The 26,763-nt window shown below is 48.1% G+C and overlaps 3 protein-coding genes and 1 non-coding gene across 5 annotated transcripts in view; 1 reads left to right on the top strand and 3 right to left on the bottom strand.

Moving 5' to 3' along the window:
* Positions 1-51: 51 nt before the first annotated feature.
* PHKG2 (phosphorylase kinase catalytic subunit gamma 2) lies at positions 52-16,175 on the bottom strand. 2 transcript variants are annotated; one of them, XM_070779926.1, is made up of 11 exons: positions 16,038-16,175; positions 9,442-9,546; positions 8,754-8,866; positions 5,160-5,335; positions 4,848-4,902; positions 3,657-3,722; positions 3,409-3,572; positions 1,154-1,244; positions 900-1,053; positions 702-827; positions 52-604 (listed from the first exon to the last, which is right to left on the bottom strand). In XM_070779926.1, exons 3-11 carry the CDS (start codon positions 8,846-8,848, stop codon positions 311-313), a joined length of 1,221 nt encoding a protein of 406 aa, XP_070636027.1. In that variant the 5' UTR covers positions 8,849-8,866; positions 9,442-9,546; positions 16,038-16,175; the 3' UTR covers positions 52-310. The 2 variants fall into 2 exon arrangements, with proteins under 2 accessions (XP_070636027.1, XP_019842907.1); XM_019987348.2 differs by lacking the exons at positions 9,442-9,546; positions 16,038-16,175 and adding an exon at positions 9,198-9,349.
* On the top strand, positions 11,151-11,255 carry LOC139179835 (U6 spliceosomal RNA). Its single transcript, XR_011564190.1, has one exon. It is a non-coding gene; the product is annotated as a U6 spliceosomal RNA (small nuclear RNA).
* TMEM265 (transmembrane protein 265) lies at positions 14,274-17,671 on the bottom strand. Its single transcript, XM_019987351.2, has 3 exons — positions 17,237-17,671; positions 16,038-16,208; positions 14,274-14,760 (listed from the first exon to the last, which is right to left on the bottom strand). Exons 2-3 carry the CDS (start codon positions 16,203-16,205, stop codon positions 14,599-14,601), a joined length of 330 nt encoding a protein of 109 aa, XP_019842910.1. The 5' UTR covers positions 16,206-16,208; positions 17,237-17,671; the 3' UTR covers positions 14,274-14,598.
* A 140-nt stretch (positions 17,672-17,811) lies between these two features.
* Positions 17,812-26,763, bottom strand: part of SRCAP (Snf2 related CREBBP activator protein) — a 34,357-nt gene continuing 25,405 nt past the window's right edge. Inside the window, exons 27-35 of the mRNA XM_070779251.1 lie at positions 25,677-25,942; positions 25,339-25,541; positions 23,415-23,584; positions 23,058-23,254; positions 22,847-22,961; positions 22,519-22,638; positions 21,248-21,442; positions 21,015-21,098; positions 17,812-20,906 (exon numbers count right to left, since the gene is read on the bottom strand). Coding sequence (XP_070635352.1) covers positions 18,216-20,906; positions 21,015-21,098; positions 21,248-21,442; positions 22,519-22,638; positions 22,847-22,961; positions 23,058-23,254; positions 23,415-23,584; positions 25,339-25,541; positions 25,677-25,942 — 4,041 coding nt within the window. The 3' untranslated portion in view covers positions 17,812-18,215. The remainder of the gene's footprint in view (positions 20,907-21,014; positions 21,099-21,247; positions 21,443-22,518; positions 22,639-22,846; positions 22,962-23,057; positions 23,255-23,414; positions 23,585-25,338; positions 25,542-25,676; positions 25,943-26,763) is intronic.

Here is a 26,763-nt window from a genome sequence, read left to right as displayed (position 1 = left end):
CCTTCTGAGCTTCCCTGCTGAAGCCAGACACCAGACACAGGGGACTGGCTCTCTGGTGTGTAGCAGGTTTTATTGCATACGTGGTGCAGGCAGCACAGATAAGGCCAGGCGTGGCACCCTGGGTGGCTCTCTTCTACCCCAGCTCTGATCTCAAAGCCCTGGCTGGCGGGGGTAGGCATACCACACTGGCCTCTATGATAGTATGATTGGTGGCGGGCCTGGCCAATGGTGGCCTGTGGCCAGAGCCCAGAGGGGCTGGAATGATAAAGAAACTTCTCCTGGAGAGTTCTGCATCCTCCGGGATGACGTGCTAGCCCAGCACTAGCATGGCCTCATCCTCAGCGATAGTAGCCGAGTCCCCTTCCTCTTCAGGGCCCATCATGGGAAAAGGCCCCGGGGGCCGGTGCTGGAAGAGGGCTGCCCGGTTCTGCTGCTCACCCTTCTTCACCCAGTGTCCGTAGAGCCGGAAGGCACAGTTGTCGATCAGGCGCCGCACTGGCCGCAGTGCGTAAGGGTCCCTCAATAGCGCACTCTTGGTCAGTGGCCGGATACGGTGGGCGCTTAAGGCTACCCGTCCAGCGGCCAGCACGGTCCACACTGCCACCTAGGAAGGGGGATGGTGTGAGCTCCACTGGAACAGTCACCATAAGAAAAATCCTGGGAAGAGGAGGAGGCCTAGACCCTGACACGCTCAGGCTTACCCGAAACCGCTGGCGAGGGGTGAGGTTCCAGGCTTGGCTGCCTTCACAGCGCTCAAAGAATGGGTGCTGTAGGGCCTGCTCAGCTGTCAGGCGCTCCACAGGATCCACTTGTAGCAGCCTGGAGATCTAGGGAAAACCCCAGAGCATGAGGAGCAGCTCTTGGGCCTCTCTCCTTGCCCACTCACAACCCCAGCTCACCAGGTCTTTCACAGTGTCTGAACGGTCGTCCCACTCGGGTGAACTAAACTGGTACTGGCCCTCCATGATCATACGTAACATCAGGATCTGGCGTCGGTGCCAGAATGGTGGGGAGCCCGCCAGGAGTGTGAACAAGATCACCCCGCAGGCCCAGCTGGGAAAGAGGAGTGGGGGAGGGGGGACCAGGTGATAAGCAAAGGTGTTGAAGAACAGTACACAAAGGAGGAGGGAAGGGCGGGGAACGGGAAACTCACAGATCGACCTCCTTGCCGTAGCCTGGGTGAGTTTCATCCATGGAGCACTTAAGGATCTCTGGTGCTAGATACCCTGGAGTCCCACACAACTCTGGGGAGAGAGGCCTGAAATGGATGGGGTGTCACCAGCCCCCTCAAGGACCCTTCACACCAGACCTCTGCTGGAGCCTCACCACCACCAGGGCCACAAGTGTTTCCATCCTGCACCTGCCAGCCTTCTGCCAAGTCTCAGTGTTAGAGCCTCACTCTAATGAACAAGTACCTACCAAGGCTCCTGGTGGCCTTCCTGGGAAAACCTGGTGTTTGGGTTGACTTCAAAGCACTATCCAACTGTATCATTTGCCTCCTCCACCAGCCCTCACCTCACACAACTTATTACCATGTTTTATATACATACACACATAGAAAACAGAAATTAAATCTTTTCTGCATTCCTTTCTGCCCAAATCTAATCCTCCTCCTAGAATCTCTACTGCGGTTAGTGGAACCACCACTCAACCCAGGGGAGTGTGTAGGAATATGGGATTTCTTAAGATACATTCTGGGTATGTCCTTTGTTGAAAACCCTTCTCTGGCTTTCCATCATGGCCTCAGGGTCAAGTCTAGATTCCTAAAGCATAAAGCCTTCCATGACTTGATCAAAGCCTGTATTTTTACTTTCTTCTACCATTTCTGGCACCAGTTCTTCCACTCTAGCAGTTGCACTCTGTGATCCATGGCACACTTCCAAGAAGTCTTAAGAGGCTTGAACTGAGAAACTGCCTTTCTCTTGGCAAATGCCTTCCTAGATAAACTATTTACTGAACACCTACTGTGTGCCAAGCACCATACTAGACACAATGGCAAATCCAACGTGCCCTTAGTAAGCTCACCATCTACCAGGAAGCACACAAACAGTGTAAGACATGTATCATGAAGTGGGGGAGAGCTAGGAGCAAAAAGCAGCGGCTCTACCCTGACCTGGAGCTTTCAAGTAAAAAAACTGAATTATCCAAGCCAAGGGAGATGGTGGAGTGGGAAGGGGCAAAAATGATTCAGAATGGAGAAGTGTGTGTGGCAGCCCAAAGGGAGAAAAATACCTGCATGTGGAAGATGTGTAAGTCCACAGAGTAAGAGCGTGAGCTCTGGAGTCACACTGCCCAAGTTCAAATCACACATGACCTTGGGCGTGTCACTTCACCTCATTAAGCCCATTTATAAAATAGAGACACAGATACTATTTCAGAGTTGTTAAGAGGATCTAGAGAAACAAGCCATATAAAGACTCCATGTGCTGCCTGATTCAGAGCAAGTGCCCAGGGAAGGTGGTGGTGGTTCAGTTGCTCAGTCGAGTCCGACTCTGTGATCCCATGGACTGAAGCACACTAGGCTTCCCTGTCCGTCACAATCTCCCAGAGCTTGCTCAAACTCATGAAGGTTAACCAGTGAAGGTTAGCTGTTAAGCCCAGGGCAGAGGCACTGAAAGACAGGAAGTGGCCTATTAAAGGCTCTGGGGAGTCCCGCAGTTGAATTTTGTCTAGTTTGCCACTTGCGTTAGAAATGGTTGTCACAACAAATGTGTTAACGGGAGGGGACCCTGAGTCCCAAGGCATCAAGTGAGCAGCGCTGTCGGCCCACATCAGGCCCCTCATGGCACTTGAGCAGCACACCGTGGCCCTGCCTCCGCCAGACCTCAAAGGTGCAGCTGAGCCCTTCTGTCACTGTGTGCGTGCTAAGTCACTTCAGTCGTGTTCCACTCTTTGCAACCCTATGGACTGCAGCCCACCAGGCTCCTCTGTCCATGGATTCTCCAGGCAAGAATACTGGAGTAGGTTGCCATGCCTTTCTCCAGGGGATCTTCCCAACCCAGGGATCAAACCCATGCCTCCTGCATTGGCAGGTGGGTTCTTCACCACTGGAGTCACCTGGGAAGCCCCGCTGTCCCTCGCTCCCTCTCTTTTTCTTCCTATGACAAGCCCAGCCTCCCCAGGCCCAGATCCGAGCCCCTTCCTCTGTGGGTCCCTACATCTGAATCGGTGCTCCTTCCTCCTGGCTCTCCAGCATGGCCCCCTGCCTGCTGTGTGCCATGATCTGTTCACTCCATCCTCCCCAGGGCAGGGAACCCACTTTCATTTGCACACTAGGCTTTGCACCCAGCAGGTAGCTGGCAAGCGCTCACTGACTTTCCGTGGGACCCAGTTCTCAGACCCAGCCAACCAGTCCCAAGCCTGAGCCTCCATCCCTCCCAAGCCCCTCAGAGCACCAGGTCCCCTCACCTCGAAGCTTCTCGCCTGGTTCCAGGTGGCAAGAGAACCCAAAATCTGAAAGTCGGATCTGCATATTGTCATCTAGGAGAATATTCTCGGGCTTCAGGTCTCGGTGTACAATATTGTTGTTGTGGAGAAAACTCACTGCTTCCAGCAGAGACCTCATGATGGACCTGGGGGAGGTGCAGGCTGCTCTGCTTCTCCCCGCCCCGCCCCACCCCCTGCTTATCCCGGGGGGCTACAGGCTCAGCCATTACCTGGTTTCTTTTTCTGAGAGGGCCACCTTCTCTGTGAGATAGTCAAACAGCTCTCCCTTCCGCATCCTAAGGGACAGGAGGGGTTGGGAGATGGGTGCGCCTCACAGTGGAGGCTGAAAAAATAAGCCAGTGCTCACAACAAATACCATGGAAGAGGTCAGTCAAGGAAGATCCCTCTGTAAGCAAATGAAAGGGCCTCGAGACAAAGCACTCCAAGAGTGAACCAGATGTCAGGGCCAGTTTGCTCCAAGGTGCCAGCAGTCATAATCTCTGCATTGTGGGATGTCCCTGGCAGTTCAGCAGTTCAGAAACTGTGCTTCCAGTGTGATGGCTGCAGGTCTGATCCCTGGTCAGGGAACCAAAACCTCACAAGCCGCATAGCGTGGCCACATTTTTTTAAAAAAGCAAGAATAAATGATCATTTACAGGAAGTCCCTGTTATCTGACAATATATTTAAAAAAAAAAAAAAAGTCTTTTGAAGTGAACCTGTTTAGACCATGGGCCAAAATTTCACAGTTAATAGTAGCAAGAAAGTTGAATAGGACTTTACTTTGAATTTTGCTTACTTTATGTTCTCTTTAAAAACTGAGGTTATAATTGCAACTCTGTATCAATCCTTGAAATAAAGAACACATCAGGTTCTGCAACACTGTTGCATGGTGGTGAAGCAGACACTTCCTACTTGCCCTCCACTTTTGCAGAGGTCATTTCTGTCTGAAGACTTAGTAAATTTCTCCCAAGTGCCTCTCTTAAACATCTGGTATCCAAACCATTCTCTTTTGAACTTCCTTTGTAACTGGTTTGTATGATAGCACCAAAGTATTTGACATTCAGATTCAGACCAATCAGAAAAAGAATCGATGGGCAGAGAGATTCCAGTGGAGAGTGTTAAACATTGAAAGATGGGTGAGGGGAAAGTCTGTTTATACGTGGTCAGCTCATGAATGAACACCTTCCTCTTAAAACAGGGTCTCATGAAGACCCTTTATATTTAGCTGGTCACTAAGACTCTTGAAGAACTTGTCTCAATCAGGGCACCTAGGAAAAAGGGCCCATGCCCTGGGCTGGCAGGTCTGAGCCGGAGCAGAGGAAGGTGTGGGCAGGGTGGTCTTCAGCCCACTGAGCTGTAAGGCTGGGGAAGTGCAAGGAGGAGAGGAAGAGGATTTCGGTCAGGGAAGGGGGATACTCACAGGTCAAACACCAGGAACATGAAGCTAGAAGACTCGTAGGAATCGATGAGAGTGACTGGGGAAAGAGGCAGAGAGGCAGAGAGCCAGAGATGGAAAGGAGCAGCTGCATACCAGAGGGCCTCTTCCACCCTGAGGCAGCAGGGGGCTGTTCCTGGGAAGGAAGGAGAACCGGAGGAGGCAGGAGGGGCCCAAAGGCTGGCCACACTTTGATGAGGTGCAGCGGAGCCAGGAGCAAGGGAGCAGAGTGTGGAGGCAGTGCTGGGGCAGGTGGGCGGTGGGCTGGGCTAACAGGAGTGGGGAAAGCAGCCTCACTGATGTGGGGGTGGCCGGCGACCTGGCGAAGGATGTGTGTCTCCCGCCGCGTGGCCTCTCGCACCTCCTCCAGCTGCTCAGGACTCAACCGCTCGGCTGTCACCTCCATGATCTTCACTGCAAACTCCTGGCCAGTAGCCCGATGAACACAGCGGCGGACCACAGAGCTCACTCCTCTGCCAGAGTCGGACAACACATGAGTCAGGGCCTCCTGCCTTCTCGTTTCCACAGAGTGGAGCCTTGGCAGCCTCACATCTTCTGTGCCAGACTCCGGAGACCCAGCTAGACAAGGTGACTTCCTGAGGAGCTCACCTTGGCCTACTGGAGCTTCACAGCAGCCTCAGTCAGAGACCTAGGCACCCAGCAAGGAGCAACATAGAGCTCACAGGGCAGGGGGGCAGGGGTCCTGGGTTCCAGGCTCTGCCACTCCCTCTGGAGGTCAGCCCAGACACTGAGCCCTCAAACCTGTCCCATGCCCCTGAACCCCACAAGGAGAAGGCAGGAAGAAGTGACCTAAGGCCCCCTCCAGATTTTACGCACTTCCATGGTTACCCCATCTAAATTCCAAAGTTCCCCTACAATACCTCAGGTGAAATAAACCTTGGGCCACTGACTGGAAGACCAAAGCTGAGAAGCAGATCTTGGGTTTAGGCCCCAAACTTGCCACTAATTAACCTCTAAGTGACCCCCTGACATAAGGTCTCTGGGCTCCCACTTCATCAGCTCTGAAATGTAGCCAACAACATCCTTAAGGGATGCTGAAAGGCATTAATGAAGTACAGACAGGAAAGCCCATTTGGCTTTGTAAAGACAAAGCCTTAGGAGACTTTTTTGGTGGTCCAGTGGTTAAGAATCCACCTGCTACAGCTGGGGACACAGGTTCGATCCCTGCTCTGAGAGGATCCCTCATGCCATGGGGCAACTAAGCCCAGGAGTCACAACCACTGAGCCCATGCTCCAGAGGCTGTGCTCTGCCACAAGAGAAAGTCTGGGTGCAGCAATGAAGACCCAGTGCAGTCAAAAAAAAAATAGACAAAGTCCTAGGGAATTCAATGGTGGTCCAGTGGTTAGGACTCCACACGTCCACTGCAAGGGACTCAGGTTCCATCCCTGGTCAGGGTACTAAGATCCTGGAAACCGGATAGCACAACCCAAAGAAAAGAAAAGAGACGAAGTCCTAGACAGGGATTTCCCGGCTTGGGCTCTGTCACCAACTCTGTATGACCCTACAAGTACTTCAGGCTAAGGTGCAAATCTCTCCAGAATCTGTCTTCATACCACATTTCACATTCTGGTTCCCTGGATGCCCTTCACATAACCTCATTTCTGTGTTCCCAGGGCCTCCTTGCATTTATGGAACTCTTTTGCTTGAAATGCCTCTCACCTACCTCTCCGCTTCAATCAATGGACACAAACTATTGGTCCTCCAGCCTAACACAGATACATTACACTGTGACAAGGGCACCGTTCTCTACAAATCTGAATTCACATTTCTTAGGCGGTTGAGAACCCTCCAGCTGCCACAAGGCTCAATCACTTTCTACTCTTTTACTCTTGGCCACTTCACAGTTTTAATTTCCTGCCCAAACAGTAAGGGCATTGGAGTTTCAGGTCCTTGGTCTAGTTATTTTCATCTTTCAATGAACCTCTGAGAATTTGTGAAAAGCTGCAGAGCTCTGCCACACATACCCAACATTTTTATAATTTCAGGGGGTGGGTCAAAGATCCTTTGAAGCCATTCATCGAAGAATCCCTGCTTTAAGACTCAAAGTAAATGCAATGTCAACCAATTCTTCATTTATTCTCCAGGAAGAAGGGACCACTCCCTTCTCTGGTATCCTACAGTATTTTACCTATAGGAGCATTCCCTTTTAATTAAGCTTTCCTATTATATGTCATGACCACCAACTTGGAAAACTTGAGTCTTTGGACTCAAACTCCAAACTTTTCCTACTGATACAGCCTAGTACCTTGTTCTCTGAAAGTGAGAGTGTTAGTCACTCAGTTATGTTCAACTCCTTGCAACCCCATGGACTGCAGCCCTCCAGGCTCCTGTCCATGGAATTCTCCAGGCAAGAATCCTGGTGTGGGTAGCCACTTCCTTCTCCAGAGGGTCTTCCTGACTCAGGGATTGAAGCTGGGTCTCCTGCATTACAGGCAGATTCCTTACCATCTGAACCACCAGGGAAGCCCTGTCCACCCCTTAAATGTAAAGACTTCCCATCCCATCCTTGGTCCTCCTGTTCTCAGGCTACATACACTCTCAGTAATCTTATCCACTTCCATGACTTCAACATTCATGCCCAGAAGCTACCCTCCCCTCCTTTTCTTTGGCTACATCACACAGCTTGTGGTATCTCAGTTCCTCAACCAGGGATCTAGCCTGGGCCATGGTAGTGAAAGTCCAGAATCGTAACCACTAGACCACCAAGGAAGCTCCCCCCACCCCTGCCCCATGTCTCCCTAAATCAGGCCGACATGTCTTACTGAATGAATTGCTTCCTGAGGTCCTAGAGACATCCCTCTGTCCTCATGACCTTGTGAGTATAGTCTTAACCACTGAACCGCCAGGCGGGTAGTCCCTCTTCCAACTTTTCCCACTCTTAACACACTCTGGCCGCTATAATCTTCTATCTATTGCTTTAATTGGCTCTTTGCTGTGCTGAGCCTTTGCACTACCCTTCCCTCTGCCTGGAATATATCCTGCCTCAGTGTATTATCTGTTCATTCTCATCCTTCAAGTCTCAGCTCCATTAATTACTCTTGTTCTATCACCTTATTTATTTTATCCCTAGCACTTACACTGAAATTTAACTTGTTTTCATGTTTATTGTCTCTCTCCACTACTCGAATATAAACTCCAGGAGAACAGAAATCTTATCAGATGTAGGATGTGGGTCTCACATCTCCAGTGCACCCAGCACATTGTACATGCTTTGGAAACCCTGATGAATGAACGTATTAGTCACTGCCTCTACAGGTGAAGCTTTCCTTCTATGTGATGCCTGCTGAACTCCTAGTCATCCTTCAAGACCCAAATATCACTCCTTCTGGGAAGCTGTGGTTTTCTGAGACCCAACAGCACTTTTTACACAGCTTAATGCTACCTGAATGTTCCTGTCTCTTTCCATCACTTTACTTGGAGTACCTCCAGGGCATATATAGTCCATGGGGTTGCAAAAAGTCGGACAGGACTAAGCGACTTTCAGTTTCACTTTCCAGGGCATAAACATCTCTTCTAACCTCCCCATGTTTACCTTTGTGTCTGGCAAACAGTCGGCGCTTGAATTATGTTTGTTGAATACATACATGAATGACTGGTGAAAAAATAGGGGCTGACTCAGAAAAAGAGTCTAGTCACCAAATGTTTCTCCACTCACACAGGGAAATGTGTTGGAGAAGGAAATGGTAACCCACTCCAGTATTCTTGCCTGGAGAATCCCATGGACAGAGGAGCCTGGCAGGCTATAGTCCATGGGGTCGCAAGAGTCGGACACGACTTAGTGACTAAAGCAACCAAGCAAGCATGGGAAATGTGTATCCTGGCTAGGACCTGACCTTTCTGGACCTCTGTTTCCCTAGACGTGGCCTTACCTGCCAATGACGTCTTTAGGATCGTACTTCTGATAAAATTCTTTGGCTGCAGCCCAGTCGGGCAGCTCATCCTCTGGCCCCACGTCCAATGTCATTCTGAAAGAGGTGGGGGCCTGTGAGGAGGAAACGGAGGGCAGTGAGGGCAAGGAGGCCCACAGGCTCTGAGAGGACGCACATCGCGGCTCGCGGAGGCGCAGCCCTTGTGGCTGGGGAGCCAGGATCCTGGGGGATGGGGACGGGGTGGGGGAAGGATCGGGACAGGGGAGACCCCAAGAAAGGGCCTTAGGGATTGGGATGGGATGGCAAGGCAGGGAGGGGGACAGGGGAGGGGAAGGGAAAAGGTACGGAGGAAGAGGGGAAGGGGCACCAGGACGGGCGGCTGTTGCTGCGCAGGCGCATTTGGGCGGGTGCTGGGAAGGGGCGCAGGGTCTCGCGCGGGCTCACCAGCGGGGGCGGAGAGAGAAGCCAGAGTCGATCAGAGGCCGCCCTGTCGCGGGGTTCGCCCCTAGCCTCTTTCCTTACCCACAGGCTGTGCCGGCGAAGACCTCAGGCCCCACCCCCATTCTGTCCGCCAATGGCCAGAGTCACCCAAAGACTGAGGTTCAAAAATCCTTCGGATTGGAAACTGGTAGTCCAATAGGAAGCCGAGAATCCCGAGGCTGGCCCGGGAGTTCGAGCTCTGAGTTACCTGAGGCTGCGACGCTAGGGCGGGGCTTCAGATACGGCCAATCAGGGCACGGTATCTGCTGGGACCAGCAGAGGGCGGAGCTTGTTCAGCAACAGGGCTAGAGGCCTGAAAACAGACCCGGAAGTTAGGTTTACCGGTAAGTGTCACCTCCTGGTACTTGGTACGTTGCCCTCCTTGGCCTTACGATTCCCACCCGGACTTGGGCATGGTCTCTTCAGTCGCTCAAAATCACTGTCTGAACTTGGGTGTTAAAAATATTAGCAGCCTGGTCCAAAGCGCCTGCTTTGAGGGGCTGACTCAAGCCCTTAAAATGTTAGGCGCACGCAGCCTGGTGCTGAACTTGGCTAATTTTATGAGCCACGGCCTTTCAGCCAGAAAAGGCTTTCTCATTCTGTGGATGCTCTGACTCGGATACCTCCAAATCTCTTGTTGTTCAGGGTCTCAGTCGTGTCTGACTCTTTGCGATCCCATGGACTGCAGTACACTAGGCTTCCCTGTCCTTCACCATCTCCCCGAGTTTGCTCAAACTCATCTCTTCAGTTGGTGATTCCAAAACCCTAGTGCTATCTGGAAGACCATTTTTTTCCAGTTTCCCACCACCCCGCCCCCAAAGTCTTGAGGAATATCACCCTTAAAAAATATATTTTTTTATTTGATTGCGCTAGATCCTAGTTGTGGCACGTCGGATCCTTGGTCTTTGCAGCATGCGAGATCTTTGTTCTGGGGCATGTGGGATCTAGTTACCTGACCAGGGATTGAAGTTGAGCCCCCTGCATTGGGAGTATGAAGCCTTAGCCACTGGATCACCAAGGAAGTCCCTCGCTCTCTGTTCTAAGCTTACCAGGTTATCACTCTGCCAGGAGCGACTTGCTCCACAAGTTTTCTTAGTGCAGCTCAACCCTAGCATTCACTTACTTATTCAACAAATATTTGTTGAGCATCTAAGCCATAGACTAACAGCAACAGAAAAAAATTAGGTCCCTACTCTTGTGGAGGTTATATTCCAGATAGAGGCAGAGAACTAACTCATTTAATTTTTTAACAGCTATCTTATTAAGAGAAATATAACTTTCAGATTGCAACCAAATGAAGAGAAAAACGAATCCAAGTAACTTTTTAATGGAGTACTTTGACCTTATACCATTTAAAGACAGAATAACTCAAAGAAATCTTGTATTTTACTTGGTAGATTTGCTTGGTAGTATAATGGGACAATTATTTTGAATAAAGTGAATAAACACATTGATGTAGTTGGCAGTCTAGGTTCTTACTGTGGAAATATTTGGAATGGGGAGAGAACCTTATGACTGAAATTGGAGGTATGATTTTAAGAATGAATAGATAACATTAGCTATTTTCTTGCTCTAATCTGTGAAAGGGCCAAGGACCAATAGAGCCTGTCCAGTAGTGAGCACAGCTAGTGTCTAAATACTGATTTCAAAGCAACAGTCCTCAATAAAAGGAACCAGGGCTCCTTGGGAGAAATGGCCAATTCCCACGCTAAAGCAGAGAAAGTACAAGATGAGCCTGGAATAATTTGTGCCAGAAAGTAAGTGAAGAAAGATGGGAACTTAAACACAAGAACCAGGTTAAAATCAGGGACAAAAAGGGTAATGACACTGAGAGAGCTATGAGGGAGCCTTCTCACATGCTAGAAATGTTCTATTCACCTGATTACACAGGCGTGTTCATGTAAAAACATTCACCTAGTGCTCGCTTCGGCAGCATATATACTAAAATTGGAATGATAGAGAAGATTAGCATGGCCCCTGTGTAAGGATGACATGCAAATTCATGAAGCGTTCCATATTTTTAACAACAAAATTCTGTAAAGCAATTATCCTTCAATAAAAAAATCAATTAAAAAGAAAAAAAACATTCACCCATTGGCACAATAAGATCTGTGTACTGTAAGTAAATCATGCCATTATACCTCAACAAAACTATTTAAAAAGGTTAATGGTAGTAATGGGTATAGTAAATTGAATTTAAAAACAAATCTGAGGCCATACTGACACTAAAAATTGTAAATAAATAAATGAAGGAGAAAAAGACCTATATAATAGAATGCCAACTAATAAGTGTACAAAGAATGATAAAGTTAAACAACATTTTGTAAGCCTTGTAATAACTGACTTGGGCAAAACAGGCATTAAAGTTATTGGGAAAAATTTGGTGAGGTATTTAAACAGATAACTGTTTAATTACAAAGAAAAAAATTATCTTTACCTCGCAGAAATCTGACACTACCTTAGAACCAAGTTGTCAGTGTTACATCTGCCATAAAAGGACAAACTGACACACGCCTCTTGATGTGATGTGTTCAGGGCATACAGCTTATGTAAGATTTCGGCCAAAAATGCATAAGCCTGAATTCAATCACAAGAACCCAAATTAAGAGCCATTCTACACACTGGCCTCACCTCAAAAATGTCATGAAAAATGAAAGAAAAGGATGAGAACCTACTAAAAATTGAATGCTGAAGAGCTGACAAACTAAATGCAATCTACGTTCCCACACTGGACTCTAAAGTAGAAATTGCTATAACGTATGTTACTGGGACATCTGGCAAGTTTGAATATAGACTATTAGAAGATAATGTTGTACTGATGTTAAACTTCTCTGAATTAAATATAATTGTACTATAGTTATGTGAGAAAATATGTTCTTAGGAGATACAGATCACAAGGTATTCCCCTCAAATAGTTCAGCAATAACAATTATGAGTATTTAGAAAAAGGCTTCCCAGGTGGCTCACGGGTAAAGAATCTACCTGCAGTGCAGGAGATGCACATTCAATCTCTGGGTTGGGAAGATCCCCTAGAGGAGGAAATGGCAACCCACTCCAGTATTCTTGCCTGGGGAATCCCCATGGACAGAGGAGCCTGTGTCCATGGGGTCACAAGAGTTGGACACGATTTAGTGACTGAACAAGATAGATAGATACAAAGCAAACGTGGTTGAGGTGTTAAAAATTATAAATCTAGGTTAAGGCTACACAAGAGTTCCTTGTACTACTCTTTTATTGTTCTATAGACTTGAAATTTTTTCAAAATAAAGAGTTAAAAAGTAGCAAGATCTCATGTAATCAGTTTGGAGGAATGGGATATTCTAGTAAACTGAAGCTGCTGATTAATCAAGTACTAGATTTAAATTTTTTGTGTGTGAAAAATCTCCTTAAAATGAGTTCTCCTGATACCCAGGCAGTGCCTCACATGAATTAAATCAGAATATCAGGACTGCGGTGGGGAGTGGGGTGGGGGACGGGGTGGGGGACATGGGGGAAGGGAGCAGGTGGTAAAGCTCAGGAGTAAGTTACTTTTTAAGGCTGCCCAGATTACATTTTGAAGGCAAGGTTCAGAACCACTGCTGTCTATATAACTTCTACCCATTGTTACAGTCCTAATCTCTGGACAATGGAGTTCCTTCACTTTTCTTTCCTGAAACACTTTGGCACACTGAAAAGCACAATCACGTGCCCCTTTCCCCTTGACTCTTCAGTGTACAGCATCGATAATTCCATTAGGTGTTCTGCTGGTCTGTATTGGTGAAATAAATTCCATTCCCAGGGTATATATACTTCAAAAGACATGTATAAGACTGTCTATAGCAGCATGATTCATAATATCCTAAAATGGGAAATGTTCTGAAAGTTCACTAACAGAAAATGTGTTAATTGTAATACAGTCATATAATGGAATGTGTGTGTTAGTTGCTCAGTCATGTCCAACTCTATGCAACCCCACAGACTGTCGCCCACCAGGCTTCCTCTCTGTCCATGGAATTCTCCACAACACTGGAGTGGGTTGCCATTCCCTTTCCCAGGGGATCTTCCTGACCCAGGGATTGAACCTGGGTCTCCTGCATTGCAGATGAACTCTTTACCACTGAGCTACCAGGGAGTCATATAATGGAATACTATAGACTAATAAAAACTACAGTTACACCAAATATGGATGAATCTCACAAGCAGTGTTAAGTAAAAGAAGCAAGACATAAAAAGAATACATTTGATTTCATTTATATCCTATTCAAATGCAGGCAAAAGCAAATGACATTGTTAGAAGTCAGAATACCTGTGGATAACAAATACAAAGTTACCTGTGGAAAGAAAGGAAGGCAGAGTGATGGGGACGGGTAGAAAGGAGATTTTGGAGTGCTGACAAAGTTTAATTTCTTGACTGAATAGTGGTTTTTTCAGATGTTTTGTATTAACTTATGAAGTTATGTATTTGTTTTGGATCTTTTCCTTTATGTACCTCACAATTTAAAAAACGTTTAAAATATTATCATGAGACCCAAGATAAAGGATATGAAAATTCATTATAATCATACAGGTCTCCACATACTGGGTGGTGGTTGCTGTTATCCAATCCTTTCACTCCACTCTCAGCTCTGGAACTAAACTGTCTAGGTTGAATTCCAATTATGCCACTTACTAGCTGTGTGACCTTGGAAAATCCATGCCTGTTTCCTCAACTATAAAATAAGAACAACAATACCTACCATTGAGTGATTTTGAGTTGTGAAGAAGAAATATAAAATGCTTAGAACACAGCCTGGAATATAGTTAGCACGTGATAAACAGCTGCTGCTACGACTCTTGCTTTCTGGCCTCACAGTCTGTTGATAGGTAAGAGAGAAGTGTGGGGCTTTCCAAGAAGGGAGACTTCTAGAAGAAGGAAAAAGTGGGGGGAGGAAGGAGGATCCTTTCCTCCTCTTGAAATTCCTAGGTAAGGGGAGAGGCAGGCTTCCGCCATGATCCCATGTTCAGTCTGGCTCTCACCAAGGGCCCAGGGAAAAGCAGGGGAACAACAATTAGACAGGAACATTTCACCACTAAAAAGATTTTTATTACAAAACAAATACTAATAAAATCAGGCCTGGTCTTCAACCTCCCCTCCTAGAGGCCCCTAGGATGGAGTAGATTAGGGGGAATAGGGGTTGGTGGGCACTGAAAGAATAGAGCAGGCTGACCTCCCCTCATCAGTCTCAGCTGCTGCCTTTTAGAAAAGGCTAAAGAGCTCTTCCAAAGCCCTTTGAGAGAGGCACCATCCTTCCAGCCAGGAAGTAACCACTGTTGGCACTAGACCCTCACAATACTGCATTGGAGGATCCAGGATGTCTCGGCTGATCTCAGCAAAGGCCACCCAGGGTCACTCAGCCTGTGCGATGGCGTAGGAGACCAGCCATAGAAGCAGGGGGCCCAGAACGAGGACAGTGAGCCAGACGGCAAAGCTGGCCAGGATGAACCTCCGGGCCCGGGCCCCCCAGTGCACTGCCTCCTCCAACCGGCCTGCCTTATGCCGCTCTTCCGCCTGTGGGGGCAGGTTTTTGGTTAGGTTCTCCCCCTGCTTCTCCCCGCAGAATGCCCATTGTCCCACTCCAATCCTACATCCTCATTATGGCTCAGAATCTCACACCCATGCACTCCACCTCCCTTTCCAGTTTCTCTCCTTCATGTCTCAGCTGCAAAGTAAGGCACCCAACTTTGCTCTGCCTCCTTTTCAGGATGGCTGTTGTTAGCTCAGATCACATATGGGAAAGTACTTTTTAATCATTTTATTCCTCTACCTTTTCTACTCATCTCAGTTTCATTCAGAATTTGGAATTCTTGGCAAGAAACAGTGAGCAATCTTACAAATATTTCACTCATGTCCAATCAAACACTCCATTCTCACTAGCCCAAAGGCTAATCTCATCTTTTTCATTAAGGATTCTTTTTATGATTTTGTGTAATGAAACCCACAAATTATTTTGATAAGAAAATAATTTCTAATAAAAATACAAGTAGGATAGAGGAAATGCCTGTATGATGTTTAAGTTAGCCTGTGTGGCCTTTCAAAAAGTACATGTGCCGTTTCTGTCAGATGTTTTGGAATGGCGAGGCTCGTTCTAAGACTTCACAGTGTCTTCTGAATACCTACAGATTGTTCCAATTACTGCTCAGCGGCCCTGAGTCTTGCCCCTTCCAATTCATCCTCTTTATAGGCCTTGAGAGTGGATTTTACTGCAACACAAATCTGATCATATCATTTTCTTTTGCAAAAATCCTTGAGAGGCTCCCTAGTACTTAACAGATAACACTAAAACTGCCAAACACAGCACTGGAGGCTCCTGGGAATCCAGGTCCTCTGGCTTCATCTCTTACTATTCCTTGCTGGTTCAGTCATACTGAACTAACAGTCCAGACTGCCTTTGTATAGGATGCCCTTTTATCCTTATTCACTCATCCTTTAACATCACTTTCTTTTCACACCTGTAGGATGCCTGTCACCTATTCTCTCTTATACACGTACACGCAATCACATACATATATATTCCTAGTGCCCAGAATACCATGCGCTTCCTCTATCATAATACAGATGAGCTAGCTGCATGCTATTCATAATTACCCATTTTCACAACCATCTCTTTCCCTAGACTGTGGGCCCTTTGATGGCAGGAACCATGTCTTATTCTTACTTCTGGCACCAGGCCCACAGCCAAGCTCTGGCAGGTACTTATTAACTCATCAGTGTAGACAGATCAGGTATACAGAACCACTGCCTTTCTACATCCACACCCCTGCTCCCACAGGAATTGCATTCCTCACCTTGATGGCAAACACAAGGGCCACTATTCCCAGGCAAGAGCAGCCACATATAATGCTAGTAGCTGCTAAGCAGCGGAGGCGGAGCCAGCAGCAGCGAATGGGGGATGGAGAACAAGCAGCTTCCGTGTTGCACACCAGGCTCTCTGCTGCATTCTCCTCGTCCTCCATCACCTGTGGGCGATACAGTCAAGATACTTGTAAGCCCAACAACTGAACTCTTAGCCTGCCTTGCTCAGACTCTCCCCCTCTCCCTGATCATGTTGTAGCCTAGCCAAACTCTCAGGAATGCTGCCTTACTGGGGAATTCCCCTAGTGACCAAGAGAGGAAATGTGTGTCTGGAATCTTTTCCTCAGCCTAAGGTTCGCAGCCTTCAAAGGCAAAGTGGTGTCAACACAGCATTATCTGTATTACTTACTGTTTTGAGAAGTGGGGAAAAGCAAAATGAGGTACACACTGAGAGGCAGCAGAGAAACACAGTATCTCAAAAGACTGCTAGGTATCGAGGTCTACCCCAGTCAGTGATTTTAAACTGTATTTCAAAGGGCCCTGCAGTTCCTTAGAGGCTGCCCTCAAATATTGAGGGATCAGAGAATGGCACCCTAAACCTTGTACTCCATCTCAAGGAAATCAGTCATTTCACATGAAAATACTATCGTGAATTTGGGGGAAAGGAGAGGAAAAGCATCATTTAAGCTCTCTTTATAGCTAAGAAAACTCAACACCAGAAAGACCTCACCTCCCCATATCAGAGCCTCCCTTGCTATGCAGACTCCCTTCCACCTCCGCTCCCCATTTTAACCCAGATTACACAACACAATCAGTTAAACAGAGTCCAAATGACCTCATAACCTACACAGAAACCTGCATAACGATGCCCTATTTAATAATTTCTCATCTCCCTATTTCCCAAGCTCTCAAGAGCTCTGGCATCAAACCACCTTTTTACCCTCACCCCCAACCATTCCCCACACCCTAGACAGAATGAAACCATTTGCAGTTCTTTCAACACAAGTAACAAAGGATAGGAAGGATGAATGAGAGAGGGAAGACAAGCAAAGAGCCAAGAATGCCATGTACACAAAGCTGCAGAATGGATGTGAGGGAAGAACTCAGACTCAGTACACACAGTCATCAAAAAACACAGAGGGTCCGGTGAATCGAGATCAGAGAAAATATAACAACGAACTGGGACTCTTACCTGGCGATAGGCCTTGAGGAACTGTTTGAGTTTCGGCCTCTGCCTCAGGTTTGGTTTGGCTTGGGTGGAGATGGAGCTGACTCAGGGCTCCAAGCCAAGCCCAGGGGTGGGGTTGGGTGGCCAGCCACCATCTGAAGATCCCCAGAAGCTGGAAGGGGGTGTGGCTGATTCAAACCAGTCTGGCTAGATGGAGGAAAAGCAAGGGAAGGCAAGGATGGAGTAACTGGAGGTAGGGTGCCTGCCTTCTGAAGAGGGAGTGAAAGCACCTGAGCAAGGGGATTGAAGCGGGCAAAGTCTGAGGCGTCAGAGAGCCCCAAGGGGAGTCCAGGAACAAGGGAACAGAAGGGAGAAACATACGAGTCTGGATGACTTAAAATGGAAACCGTAGGGAAAGGTACCCTACCACATCAGATTTGCCATTCTTCCCTCTTCTTGGGTGGCGACTTCTGCCTCAAAGACACACAATTCTGGGTTAGAGATCAAGTACTAGGGTCTTAGCAAGAGGAGAAAAATGATACCCAAGTTCCCACCCAACCGTCCACCAGACCAGAAAATCAGAAGCCTCCTTACGCGGATGCTCATACAGAAACTAAGTTTATTATTTTTTTCTTCTTAAAAAAAAAAAAAAAAAAGAAAAAACTCATTGTAGAGAAGCCCCTCCCCCTTCCCCTAAGGGTGGGGGGGGCCATGAAAGATAGCTGGGGACATCAAGTACAAAGGGGTGGGGACAGAGACTATCTTACCACCCTTAACACTGCCCAGCCATGTGGGGTGGAAGGGAAGGGGATGTGTGAAGAGCCCCGTTTCCATGACAACCAGATGCCTACTCCCTACTTTGGTGGAAAGAAGGGAGAAGGCCCCTATGTCTCCCTGGAGGATTTCCCCCTCAAAAGACTTCAAGTAGTGGTTAACAGAGTCAGGCCTGGTCATGGAGAGAGAGGGGCTATGGCAGAAAGCCTAGGTGAAGAGGGCAGCCCACTCACGTCTTGGCCTTGCGGCCTCTGTGACTAATGGTAGGGCCAGCCAAGTGGGGAGGGGCGCTGCTGCGCAAGATACGCTGGTCCCCTTGGGTGGTGGCCCCACCAAGCCGGCGGGGGCCAGGCCGGCGCCGTGGGGTCCCATCCCCTTCCTCCTCCTCACCTGAGGCTTCGGCCTCAGACTCCTCTACTGAGCCCTCAGGCCCCAGGGGACTTGGGGGCTGTAGGCGGGTCCGCTTTGCCAGCCCAGGACCACTGCCGACTGGGGCCCCTGCCCGTTTGCGAGGCACCTTCTCAGTCTCTAGAGGGGGAACTAGAGACCCTGGACGCAGCCGAGTCGAGCGCAGTTTTGGAGCCAATGAGACCACGGGAGATGTCAATTCTAACCCGCCTGGCCCACTATCCGCTAAATCCAGGTCATCCTGAATTACAGCCACCACCATGGACCCTTCACTCTTTCGTCCCCGCACTCCCTCTGCTTCGAGACGTAAGCGGGCCAGGCGGGTGAGGGGGCGGCTTCCATCCTCATCAGATGAACTACCCTCACTCTCCCCCTGGCCCTGGGGTTGCCGCTGCTTCCCCAATCCACAGCTCTCGAGGACAGAAGAGCTGTCACGGTCCAAGACAGGGAGCTGGCTGGGCCGAGGTGATGGTGGATTCTTGGGAGGTCGGCCCCGCTTCCGCTTGGGTGGGGACGTTGAAATGGTGAGAGTGGTGACAGTGCTGGCGGCAGCAGCGGTGGGACAGGACAGGAGGGACGGGAGTGGCGGCAGGGGTGGCGGCAGCGGGAGTGGCTGTGTCCGGCTCTCTAAGTTGCCATCCCCTGGAGAGGAAGTGGTCCCAGGAAGGGGCAGATCTCGGGCCTTAGGGGGCCGCCCACGCCTTCTTTTCTCCACAGGTGATAGGATGATGGGCTCGGGTCTGTGAACTGGCTGGGGTCCGAGAGGCTGGGGCCCAGGAATAAGCTGGGGTGCAAGGACAGGCTCCGAAACAATAAGGGTCTCAGCCCCAGGGACTGGATCAGCCCCATTGGTTTTTCCCTTAGAGGTGGATAAAGGTGCCTCATCAACCCCTCGCCCAGCATCCGCTGGAGACCTGTTCTTCTTGGGGGGCCTCCCCCTCCGACGTTTCACAGCAGGAGGGGTGATGGCAAGCAGTGCCCCTTCTCCATTTTCTGAGCTGCCCCCACCAGTTAACCCCAGCTCAATGCGACGGCGAGCTATGAAGGGCTGCTGGGTTGGAGTGGGCAGTGTGGATGGGGGAGCAACTTCACAGGGACCGCTGGTGGGAGGTGAGGATTCTGGCCCCGACATGCTGCGGGCTGATGGGCTTCCCGGGCTGGTACCAGTCTCAGAGACCCCAGGCACAAGGGTGCTGGCAGTACCCCGCTGCTGTCGCCGTCGCCTCACCAGTTCCTTTTCCTCTACCACAGTCACTAGCCGTCCTGGCAGCTTGCGAAGCACTTTGGGACCTGGAGGCTGCCCTGGCCGACCAGCCCCTTGACCCCTAATTTCTACATCTGCACTGGTACGACGCCGAGGGGGCCGGGCTGGCGAAGAACCCTCAGGTGTGGAGGTGGCCGAGGATGAAGTTGATGGGGCTGTGGCCTCAGCTGAAACAAGTTCCTGTGGTTTCTCTGGAGTAGAGGTTGGGGTCTGGGCCTCCACCAGCTCTTCCGAGTTCTTATCAGTCTCCAGTGGCTCTGGAAGTGGCTCATCAGATGCTGCTGAGGGTGGGAGCTCCAGCCTATTGCTCTCACTCAGACACGTGGGCATTTCCTCACCATCAGGCAGCACTGAGAGGATGGTCGCCTCGGCAGGCTCGGGTACCTCCTGCTCTTGACCGTTGGGGACGCTGCCAGCCGCCAGGGTTGGGCTAGGTGCAGAAGAGGTGAGAGAAAGGTTCTTCTCTGACACAGGCAGGATCTCAACAGCAACTGGCAACAGATCCTTAGGGGGCACAAGAGTAATTGGGGAAGTCTCGGAACTGGCCATATCAGCCAGCTCCAGGGACTCAGTAGATGCCATTGCTTGTGCACACAGCTCTGCCTCAGGCCCCAGGCCCAAGGGGAGGTTCGTGACTGGTGGCGACATGGGCACAGAAGGTAGGCCAAGCAGAAGAGGAGAGGAAGGAGTTAAGAGAGAAGTTTGGGCTGGAGGTGGGGTTTGAGCTGGTGGAGGAGTACAGGCAGGAGGAGGGGTACAGGCAGAAGAACAAGAGGGAGGAATCTGTGCAGAAGGGAGAGGGGGAGAAGGCAAGATATGGACAGGAAGCATGGTTACTGGGTTTGGGGCTGAAATGGGGATTGGGGCAGAGATTGGGACAGGAATTGGGGCAGGAATTGCAGCAGGAGCTGAAGCTGGAGGGGGTCGAGGCCTAGGTGCTGGCCGAGGAACTCGTTCCCTAGCAGGGCTGCAGCGAGGGGGTGTGGAAGTGCTGCGGGTATGATGGGTGGATGTGACAGGAGTGTGGTTTGCCCCTTGAGTTTCAGCCCGGGCTCCACGAAGACGCTCACTGACTCGAGTCCCTGGCCTTTCAGGGGCCTTGGCCTTCTTACTGCGCCGGTGGCTGCCTCCACCAGTCCCACAGGAAACCTCATCCCCAGCCCCTGGCCCCTCCTCCTCCTCTTGGGGTAGGCGGAACACCTCCTCCTTGGCTTGGTCCAGGTCCTTGCGGGCAGCTTCCACTTGCTCCTATCAAAAACAGAGCCCAAGGACTGGTCAGAGGGAGGCAAGCAGCACGTAGAGTACGTGGAAAGCAGTCACTTTCCACTTCTATCCCCACCCTGAAGAAATACTCACTTCTGCCTGCTTGAGCTCCTCTCGGCTCACCTCCTCCAGGGAGGCTTCCAGGAATTTCATGGCATAGCGCTCAATGGGGGTCAGCTGTGGGAAAGAGCAGTGGTGATGAAAATAGCAACCTGGTGCCCAGGGCCCATCACTCATGATTATTTTCACCAAAGACAGATAGTCATAGAGTCCACAGGAAGGGGCTATGGAGGGTAAGGCTGAGAACTAGTGGATCCAACACCAACCTGTTCTACAAGGGCAGCAATTTCCTGCTCAGCCCGTGACATTTCCTCATCTTCAGCCCCAGGCCGACCAGCCTCCTCTCCCTCACCAGCAGTAAACCCATCATTCTCATTGAATTCTGCAAGCTCAGCCACCTGCTCAGCCTTGGCCTGGGTGGCTGCACGAATATCCTCTTCATCCTCTGCTCGACACAATGCCTACAAGGGTGTGGGGAAGAAATACCATGAGAAGTTCTTTCTTTACATCCTGTGATTTGATTCTGGCAAATGAGGCCAGATTTACATCAAAGCAGATTTACACCATAACTCAACTCTCTTCTGGGCCACCCAAATTACCAAACAACACAGTGGTCCACATAGGATAGAACAGATTCAACCAGGAGTCCCACCAGGGACAAAATAACTGTTTTTGAGACCTCTAGTTCTACTTACTTTCAAATCAGCCTCATATCTTTTTAAAGCAGTAGTTTTTTGAATACAAAATAATCCACAATTCTTTTTTGCACTGAGATCCCTCAGGACAACAGACTAATATCTGATCATTCCCGAGATGAATATCCAGAGAGATCACACCAAAGTCACTGAGGGAAGTAGCCTAGAGCATGAGAGGAATGCACTTGGTAGGGAAAATTTTCTCCATGATAATCCACACCTGTAGTTTCAAAACATCTGTCTACTTCCAAAAAACTACAAATGCCCAAGACCTCACCCTTAAAAATCATGATTTAAGTAGAAAGACTGTGAAACAGGGCCCAGGAATCAATCTTTTTCAAAATCTTCCAAATGATTCTAGTATGCTTTAATGTTTGGAAAAAAGAGTTTTACACTATATACAAAGCACTTCTAAATCCACTATGCCATTTAACCCTCAGTTACTTCCTTCTAATTTAGCATTTCAGAGAAGTGGGAATTAAGGCTCAGAGGATTAAATGGATGTAGCTTAACAGACACTATCAAGACGCACTGCTGGAATTCAAACCTAGAACCGTGATTCTATCTATGAAATCAGGTGAACCAATAAGCAATCTACTCACAAGTATCAAAGGTGAACTGTAATCTGGGAAGCAGCAGAAATAGTTCTTTCCCCTTGGACAAACTCAAGAGACTGAAAGATGACACACACTATAACCGTTAGCTCTACTCTAGGGACTGTCAACTCTTTTTTTGCAGGGCAGGATCTCAGTTCCCTGACGAGGAATGGAACTTCTGCAGTGGAAGCACAGAGTCTTAATCACTGGACTGCCAGGGAAGTCCCTGCCCACTCTTTTTTTCACCTGCTCCAGGATATGGGTCTGCTTGCTGGCCACAGTCTCCTCCTCATCGTCAGGGGCAGAGGGTACAGATGAGCCAGATGGCTCCTCCAGAGGCATATCAAACAGCTCTCGGATGGTCTGCTTTGGAAAGAACATAAACAGAGTGTCAGAGCCAAAGGAATGTTGGTCTCAGGTCTACAGCTATGAAGCTGGTAGCTATGAGTGGTATCAGAAGCATCACTGGTTGAAAAGGCAGGTATGTGGGGGTCAAAGCATCCTTTCTAATAAGCAGCAGTAATTCCCATATGCATAGCAGTTCTCTCCTACACAGACTGGAAGATCTTAGTACCTGTTTAAAATAGGCTGTGGTGAAGTTGCCTCCCTCAATAGCCATATCTCCCAACATTCTCTTCTGATTTGCCTTTTTTAGGATGTTCTCTTCCACTGTCCGTTCACTGATAAGCCTAGGCGGGTGATGAAGGACATGTATAAACAGTCAAATACATCAATAAAACCCTATTAGCAAAGGAAAAGTAAGGTAAGGGGAGACAAGGCAACACCTATATATGTGGACATCTCGGGTCTGGCCAATTCGGTGACAGCGATCCTGGGCCTGAGCATCCATGGTAGGATTCCAGTCGCTGTCATAAAAAACAACAGTGTCTGCCCCCGTCAGGTTCACGCCCACACCCCCACTCCGAGTTGAAAGGATGAAGCAGAATATGCGTTTGTCTGCATTGAATCGTTCCATCAAAGCCTAGAGGAAAAAGGGAAAAAAAAAAAAAAAGAACAGTATTGGGAGACATATCTCCAAAAACAGACCAAGGCTTAGTGGGACCCCCTCATGAGACTCTTGAGCCCTAGAAAAGGAGACTGAGCTGAGGCGAGCCTCTAAGTGTTGCAGGTGCCTGGGTTACCTGTCTCTGTTCAACTCTAGTCGACCCATCCAGACGCAAGTAGAGGTGCCCATGGTAGGTGAGAAACTGCTCCAATACATCCAGCATTCGGGTCATCTGGGTGAAAATGAGCACCCGGTGGCCCTCTGCCTTGAGCTGTCGCAACAGCACTGCCAACGTTTGCAACTTTCCTGAAGAGATATGAAGGGGTATAGGGAACAAGCTATAAGCTGGAGTGAGGAGAACACTTAGCACTGGAAGCCTATGTACTTGAGAGATAAACGTTTTATGCCAGGGTTTTGGTTAACCCAGAGGATCAAAAATATTTAACATATATTTTCTTCCCTTAAGGGTTCTTCCTCTTAAGTCAGCTCTTGTCTTGGACCTGACTTCTTTCAGTCTAGGGGAAGGGTAATACAGACCCTCAGGGGTAAAAAAAGAAATCCTTAGTGGTGTATGAGCAAGAGACCTTCCAGCACTACACTGAGTTATACCAGCTGAAACACAAAAAAAGCAATTCACAAGATAACAAATCCATTTATGTCATGAGCTTACAGGGATGGAAGGTCACTAAGATCAGACCACAGAGGCAGGATCTTATGAGGTTATCTAGTTCAACCTACCATCAAATACAAAATAATTTCTGTAACATTTCTGATTCAATCAGTTTAAACACTTTCAACAAAGACTTTCATTTTACCTATTCTGAATGGTTTCAAATGTTATAAAATAATTTTACTAAAATAGCTGTTGAATACATATTATTAAAAATTCTGCTGCCTTTCTTCTAAGACATTTATGAAATCTCCAAATTTTATGTTACTATAGAAGTATCTGTGCAGAGCTGTAGCAGAAACTAGTCACTATTATCATTCATGATTAACAGAACCCAACTAATCCTGTGAACACCTGGCAGGGTGATTCCCAGGGAAGGCATGCTTCAAACCAACCCCAAAAGATGAATCATTATAAATAAGCCACAGTTCCTCTTTGACTTTCCTGTGTCAGTGATTACTCTAGGGATCGGCATATGGTTCTATCTGAGTCAATGAATTCTGAATCAGAGTCAACTGGGTGGGCTTTTTTCCCAGAAGAAAAAAAAATCAAAGTCTTGCTAGGAATATTTTGTCTCAACCCCTTGCTCTCTGCTTGGAGTACTGGTATACTCCCTGGAACATCATCTTAATACCACGAGGAAATAACCATGAGAATAAAAAGATACAAGCTAAGGATGGTAGGCAAAGTCTTGGGTCCATAAAGCCACCAGTAAACTGCTAAACCAGTTACATACCCTTTCTCAGCATTTCTGACTTGGTAAACAGTAAATGATTTTGAAGCCACCTTTGGTTGGTTTTATTACCTGCAGCCAAATTCCTTCTAAACAATAAAATTCTAACCAAAAGAAAAGGATCCTCATCCAAATAGTTTCCCAAAATAAAATCTACTATTTACATTTTTTTTTGGCCTGTGGCTTACAAAATCTTAGTTGCCTGACCAATTGAACATGCCCTTGGCAGTAAAAGGCAAAAAAAGAAGTAAAAAGAGTCCTAATCACTGGACCATCAGGGAATTCCCCCAAATCTACTATTTACTGTGCAGTCCTGTACTAGCACACACCTTTCCCCATAAATCTAAAAACTCCATGCTGTACTATTTCATTTGCCATTGTATCCTAAATGATACACAATATAACAGAAGGTCACAAAATAATCACTGAATAAATGAGTTAGCAAACACTTTCAACTTTCATCAAAGTCAAATTTACAAATGCCAAGAATCCATCATAAGGCCTACGTTTCATCTCACCCATAAGCATAACCTAAAAGACCATCTAATGTTTAATGAAACCCACAGAAACCTTATGTAGAGCATCCCTCTGATATAACCATCTTGAGACTAAGACAAGAAAAGAGATCAAGGGACCCTCACTGGCCAGTGAACTCACCACAATCATACTGGATGAGCCTCAAGTCAGGAAACTGGGTACGCATGTTACACACAATACGGTGCAAAGGACGAGCCCGAGGCCAGAGCTCACGAGCCAATTGCTCCTGGAAGGCTGCCTGACGTGGGGCCAGCCAAGGAGGTGGGTGGCAGGCGTGCAAGGAAGGGGGAGGTGCCTCCACAGGAGGCATGACAAAGATGAACCTGTAAAAAGAAGCCAAGCTGTAGAAATATGGAACTCTGAATGGCCCCAGAAGTCAGCACCTTTAACAGCCCTAACCACTATATCCACTCAGAGGCCCCAAGACCCACTTCCCATTAGCACTTAGCCCTGCCAACCTCTCAATGATTTCTGACAGCTGGTCTAGTCGTTGCTGGGGAAACAGTACAGCCTGGCGGGCAGCCTCGGTATAAGTCCAAAAGGTGGGGTGGCTGGGGCCAGGAGAACGAGGGCCGATGGGGCTGGCAACAGGTTGGGGCAGGGTACAGAAATCCAAGACTTCAGTCCCATACACAGGTGCCAGGGCCCCATGAGCCTCACTAAGTTGGAAAATCCGTTCCAGGCGTTCAGACCGCTGCCGCTTCCTCTTTTCCTCCAGAGAGTCCTAAAAACATAGAAAAAGTCATCAGCATCCTTACAGAAGACCTGGCAGTAACTCCCAGAATTAAACATAATTTATGGAAACCCAAAGATTCAAGAACACACTATTTTAACTTTCCCAAGTTGTCAATATGGGAATTACTCTTTTCACCACATTGAATGAAATGACTTCTCTGAAAGAGAAAACTGATCTTCCCTGTATGCTACCAAAGCAGATGTCTGAATACTCAAAATTAAGATCCATTTATTCGATCAACTTATAGAATGGATGATATGTGTGGATTTTCCCATAAAACACTTAACTCCAGGATACCCTAATTTATCTTCTTGTGGTAGATCCAAAACAATGACTAAAATCCCTCCTCAAAGCACTGAGCAGGATGCAGGCATGCTAACCAAATCCATGCCAGGTCTCTGTCAAAGGTTAGACTGGAACGCGGTGGGATGGGAACAGCTACCCAGACATCTAGGTACCATCACCCTGAGAGAGAAAAGGGGAGGGGAGATTTTTCCCGGTGGCAGAAAATCTGTATGATTCTGACCCAATCCTTTCCCATCTTTTGTGCTTCCAGTTTCACAGGCTATCAAGTCACCTAACTCTTGTAGCACTTTTCACTCTTGGAGTTTTACATGGCTATAATTCTTTAACATCTTCTATCCACTAAACTGTAAGCCCTATATAACATGAAAAATATCTGATCTTGCTCATCGTATTCATCTAATATTCAGCTTGTTATCTGGCACAAAGTAGGCTCTCAATAAATATCTGTTACTGGAATGCACAAATAATGAAGACTAGAATCTACATGATGGTCCTGAAAAAAA

Source organism: Bos indicus, chromosome 25, assembly GCF_029378745.1.
Source record: "Bos indicus isolate NIAB-ARS_2022 breed Sahiwal x Tharparkar chromosome 25, NIAB-ARS_B.indTharparkar_mat_pri_1.0, whole genome shotgun sequence".
Classification (NCBI taxonomy): domain Eukaryota; kingdom Metazoa; phylum Chordata; class Mammalia; order Artiodactyla; family Bovidae; genus Bos; species Bos indicus.
Note: the sequence above shows the minus strand (reverse complement) of the source record. Positions and strands in the feature narration are given on the sequence as shown.